The 5,933-nt window shown below is 33.8% G+C and overlaps 1 protein-coding gene across 1 annotated transcript in view; it reads right to left on the bottom strand.

Moving 5' to 3' along the window:
• Positions 1–5,933, bottom strand: part of LOC106459425 (sodium/calcium exchanger 3-like) — a 107,122-nt gene that overhangs the window by 17,303 nt on the left and 83,886 nt on the right. The window contains exons 3-4 of the mRNA XM_013919045.2: positions 5,220–5,311; positions 4,038–4,186 (exon numbers count right to left, since the gene is read on the bottom strand). Coding sequence (XP_013774499.2) covers positions 4,038–4,186; positions 5,220–5,311 — 241 coding nt within the window. The remainder of the gene's footprint in view (positions 1–4,037; positions 4,187–5,219; positions 5,312–5,933) is intronic.

Here is a 5,933-nt window from a genome sequence, read left to right as displayed (position 1 = left end):
ATGAGATCTATTTCATGCATGATTCATAAGTTCGAAAGAAATACAGCAAGTAAGTCGCGTCGTGACAACAATATTATTATGCCGTTCATAGTCTCCATAACAATACATGAGATCTATTTCATGCATGATTCATAAGTTCGAAAGAAATACAGCAAGTAAGTCGCGTCGTGACAACAATATTATTATGCCGTTCATAGTCTCCATAACAATACATGAGATCTATTTCATGCATGATTCATAAGTTCGAAAGAAATACAGCAAGTAAGTCGCGTCGTGACAACAATATTATTATGCCGTTCATAGTCTCCATAACAATACATGAGATCTATTTCATGCATGATTCATAAGTTCGAAAGAAATACAGCAAGTAAGTCGTGTCGTTACAACAACATTAATATGCCGTTGAAAGTCTCCATAACAATACATGAGATCTATTTCATGCATGATTCATAAGTTCGAAAGAAATACAGCAAGTAAGTCGTGTCGTTACAACAACATTAATATGCCGTTGAAAGTCTCCATAACAATACAGGAGATCTATTTCATGATTTGGTAAATATTGACGAAATTTTGATAGAACGTAGGACACCACATCAACATGATTAATAATCTGATAATAAACTAATAATTATAGATTAAAAACGTAGAACTGCTTAATTATAATGAGCCACAAAGTGAAAAATACAATAGCGAGAAACAAATTAACAAAAAAATCAAAAGAAAGAATAACAACGTCACCGTACTGCGTCGTGTTTACAGTAAAAAACGTCTAGTGGAACGAGTAGGTACGTACTGCGTCGTGTTTACAGTAAAAAACGTCTAGTTGAACGAGTAGGTACGTACTGCGCCGTGTTTACAGTAAAAAACGTCTAGTTGAACGAGTAGATAAGTACTGCGTCGTGTTTACAGTAAAGAAAAGTCTAGTGGAACGAGTAAGTACGTATTGCGTCGTGTTTACAGTAAAAAACGTCTAGTGGAACGAGTAGGTACGTATTGCGTCGTGTTTACGGCAAAAATGTCTAGTGGAACGAGTAGGTACGTATTGCGTCGTGTTTACAGTAAAAAACGTCTAGTGGAACGAGTAGGTACGTATTGCGTCGTGTTTACAGTAAAAACAATCTAGTGGAACGAGTAGGTACGTATTGCGTCGTGTTTACAGAAAAGAAAACGTCTAGTGGAACGAGTAGGTACGTATTGCGTCGTGTTTACAGTAAAAAAACGTAAAATGTCTTTGTCGATATTTATATTATTTTCTACACCTTGAATATTTTACAGAACTCGTTACGTTACGTCTAGTCTTTCAGACAGTTCATGCGGAACACGCACGTGAGCAGAAAACTGATCTAACGAGACCTGTTTTGAAATCCATTCCAGATCTTTCTATTAATCTTATTTCAAAGAACTTATTTTTGTAGTCACATGTTTTTTTTATTATTTTGGCTGAAGGTGCACTGAGCGATGAACGTATCAACGAGAACGTGACGGACAGACAGAATTTCAGTGAAGCTGTTCCCTTTAACCCCCCTTTTTGAAGAATTCCATTCTGAACACGCACAAAAATCCATAAACATAATGTTAGCTGAAGATTCTACAATAATAAATGAATGGTAAAGTCACATAATCATTACGTAATTTATTTCATGAAAAAAGCTTCTCGCGTAAAATATAAGTGTTGCCATTTTTCTTGTATTTTTTATTATCTCATGATATTCCATTTATTCAATTAAAGTTATCCTTTGATATTTGTATTTCTAATACGTTTTTATACTGATGGTTGTGTTATAAATGAATTACCGTGTAAGTGTTATAACACTTAGTTATTTGTTAAATCCCCAGTTATTATCTTTTACCTCTGAAACCATGTCTGCTACTTTCTTTAACATGAGGATATGCTGTTTCACAATTGTATAAAAAAAACCTTGGATATTCTGTAACAAATGGCTTGAAACTGAGCCGTGTGAGCTTTCTTTACATATTACCCCGAAAATCAGCGAGGCATTTTGTACGTATTTTTTGCTTAGAGTCGTAAATGTGACAGAATTTAAGCATTGTTGCATCTCGTGACTTAATTCTAAGGTCTAATAATTAGTACGAAGTTGGTTTCCCTCTCTTAATATTGGAGCAATACTATTTTAATATCGCTCCAAAAGCAAAGTTAGTTACATGGATTTTGTGTTGTTTGTATACCAATTTTAACTGTTATTCGAATTTTGATCACGTAAAAACTACTTTAAAATTTGTAGCAGGGTTGATCATTATTGCCTTATATCATTTGATTACCTAACAAGAAGTTTAAAATGTTATTATTACACACATAATCCATGGTGTGTATATTGTTAAGTTACCTTAGCTATGTTTAAGATTTCGAACCTCTCACTTCAATGGTCGACTCTGTGATAGACAAGGGTTTGATATACAAGTATTAATTATTCAGGCTTTTGGTAAGAGTGTCGACAACATTCGCAAATACCAATATAGTTCCTTCAGTAAAAACACTTACTTTAAACTGTAAAATCTTTAAAGTCAAAACACTTTTCGAAATTCTAATAGGTAAGATTCTTTACAACCCATTCTATCAAGAAATATCAATTATCGAACCTCCCTATATTGAAAATAAATATAAATTTTTCTTACATTTTATGTTAATTTAGTAAGAGTACGTATCTATTACATATAAAACAATCTAGTTTCCATAGTTAAAAATATTATAATCCTAATTTTTGATGTGAAACTACTCCTTACATATTTATAGATATATATATGTACGCATGTAAAGTAAAACAGAGATCAAGATTCATCCTCCAGACTGGATGGTTTTCAAAAAACAACAATCGGTAATATATCACTAAGCGTTGTTCAAGTATTGTCAAAAATGAGTTCTAGTCCAAGTTCTCGGAACCACACTAGCATGTTCTAGTATCCTGTAAATATAACGTAAGAATGATTTATAACATTAGTGTATTACAATGATATCTTGTGAGTGAAATAGCACCTGCACTTGTAAAACCGTTTTCCTGCCACACGATTGAATATATCAGTAAAAACAGTGTGGATTGAGGAGAGTAGTTTCAGTTTCTAGTTAACACCATATATATTCTGGCTACCATATATATTCAGCCTAGGTGAATAATTGCGTTCCTATATTATTTAAAGCTGAAATTATTTTCTTCGTCGATTTTACTAAAGTTGTATGACGATACCTACTTCCCAATTTTGACACTTAGAACGAAGTTATTGTCTTACTTACCTTACAGTTTCCCACCTTACATGATGTTTTTTCTCACTGTATGTATATGAAGTTTCATAGGTGTTCTCACTCGAGCTTCAATGTACTAGTTACATGATTAACTGCTCTTCTTTAAATTTTCTCACTGGGGGATTTTATTGTGTTACATATACTGGGCTCTCAACTACTCTGTTGTGTTCTTCCTACTGTATCACACATACAGTACTCCCAGCTCTTCCATTAGTGTTCTCCCTACCGTATCACACATACGGTTCTCCCAGCTCTTCCATTAGTGTTCTCCCTACCGTATCACACATACAGTACTCCCAGCTCTTCCATTAGTGTTCTCCCTACCGTATCACACATACAGTACTCCCAGCTCTTCCATTAGTGTTCTCCCTACTGTATCACACATACAGTACTCCCAGCTCTTCCATTAGTGTTCTCCTTACCGTATCACACATACAGTACTCCCAGCTTTTCCATTAGTGTTCTCCCTACTAGAATCTTCTGTATCACACATAATTGGTTCCGAAACCTTCTTATATTGTTCTCTCTATTTGATTTTAATGCATCTCTTATACTTGGCTCCGAATATTGAGTATGGTGTTTCCGCCATAAAGGTTGTTTGCATCAGTTACAACGAATGCTGTTTCTCGAAATGTGATAAGATCAAGAGCATGCTTAGGATTCTAATCAGTTTCTCCCTGGATGAACCACTAGATATTTTATCTTAGGTTTAATACGTTTCTTAAAACACAGTACACCAATCTTGATGTATGTACCTCATTGTGAATAAGTACAACGTTACCTTAAATTCCTTACTCTCTTTGATTCGAATGGTAGCCTTGTATTGTTCTCCCAGTCTCGGCTTTCCTAACATTGCAATCTTTTCAGCCTCTGTTAGCTCAGCGTTTGGGGAATTCTTGTTGATGTCTTGAAAGGTGGTTTCATCATCATCTAGAATGCATGTACTAATAAGCTGTTGACATAAAATATACCAAACACAGAAAGAAACATATTTTATGGCACATATGATTAAAATCATATAGTTAACCAGCATAAAGAAATTATTAGAAAAAAGCAGAATTGTACATCCTAAAGAACAGATTTAATCTTCTCGGTGAAATGTTTACAAAAAGCGATTTTATTACCTTTTTTTTTAATTTTTCGTCTGAAAATAATTCTTTATTGGATTAAATAATTTATCAGACCGAGACCTCTTCTTATCAGGAATTAGATATATATACATAAATATACACATTGTTTCTGGCTATCATTTATTTTCATTAAGCCCATAACAACAAAACAATATAGGATCTAAAATAACCCAGATGTTTGTTACTAGAATATAGTTACTGTGTTTTTTTCCCATTCCTCAGGGTTGTTCCATCCAGTAACCCTGTGGTAACTCATTTTTATCATAATTTAAAAGTTTTATTTAATGACGAAAATTCCTCGATTTGTTACCGTTAGGATTTTTTTGTATATTTTCTTAAGAATGTTGTTATTTATTTCTTTAAAAAATTTAATAGAAATATGTTTTTTTTTCTCTCTTTCTTTGCATAAATTCACCAGGATTAATTTCCGACATACACATAAAATTTGAGGAAATAAAATAATAATTAAAAACTCGAAACATCCATAAAAGTTTGCCACACAACGTTTCAACAAGTTAACAAGTTGAAACGTAGTGGGACGTAGTTGCATCCATTTTCCAAGCTTTAAGTCGATACTATACAATTTTATTGTTTAAGATTGTCGAAGAAATTTGATGTAAATTCTGTAATTTGATTTATTTTTCATAAGTTTTATAATCAGGATATTAGTCTACAGCCATATTTTCCCTCATTTTATTTACGTCAGCTTTAACAGAAATTATAATTATTTCCCATCAGGACACAAGTGATCCTATAAACTTCGAAGTTCACTTGTGAATTTTAATCTTTAAATATTTTAAAACTTTATGTAAACAAAGCCCTGTATTTCTTACCTTCTTCCAGTCTCGGATCTCCAAGCTCTACATAGAGCACCGAATCCTTTTCATAGCTTTCGTTGTCAATGATACAAAGCGGGATCTCTTTCCTACAGAAACAGATGAGTCCATCAGGGAATTACAAGAGATTAAAATCTGTATTAATACATAAATATAGATAAGACATTAGCAAGGTTTATCTTAGTTCCCACATACGAACAGAGATCGAATTTAGAACCAAAAGACACGTAGTTGAAACTTTGATGATGTTACAACGCAGCCATAACTGAAAGTGCGAAGCGTGCTCGGAAGTATCGCAGCATGAATCTGGGGCATACTGACTCACAGCCCGGCATGTTAAGCACTATGCCACGCCTAGCCCAAAGGAAGACGACTATAATGACTGGGCAGACAGAGTCTGTGATAAATTATGGCATTATATATGGAAATTACTACGTAAAATCGTTTCTAATTAGAAAACCAACTGGTGACAGGTAAAGTCTTTCCTTATTAGGAATCAAACTTGTTAAGGTAAAATCTTTTCTAATCACGAGTCCAACTGGTAACGGGTAAAATAATTCCTAATCACGAGTCCAACTGGTAACGGGTAAAATATTTCCTAATCACGAGCCCAACTGGTAACGGGTAAAATATTTCCTAATCACGAGTCCAACTGGTGACGGGTAAAATATTTCCTAATCACGAGTCCAACTGGTGACGGGTAAAATATTT

Source organism: Limulus polyphemus, unplaced genomic scaffold (assembly GCF_000517525.1).
Source record: "Limulus polyphemus unplaced genomic scaffold, Limulus_polyphemus-2.1.2 Scaffold606, whole genome shotgun sequence".
NCBI classification, from domain to species: domain Eukaryota; kingdom Metazoa; phylum Arthropoda; class Merostomata; order Xiphosura; family Limulidae; genus Limulus; species Limulus polyphemus.
Note: the sequence above shows the minus strand (reverse complement) of the source record. Positions and strands in the feature narration are given on the sequence as shown.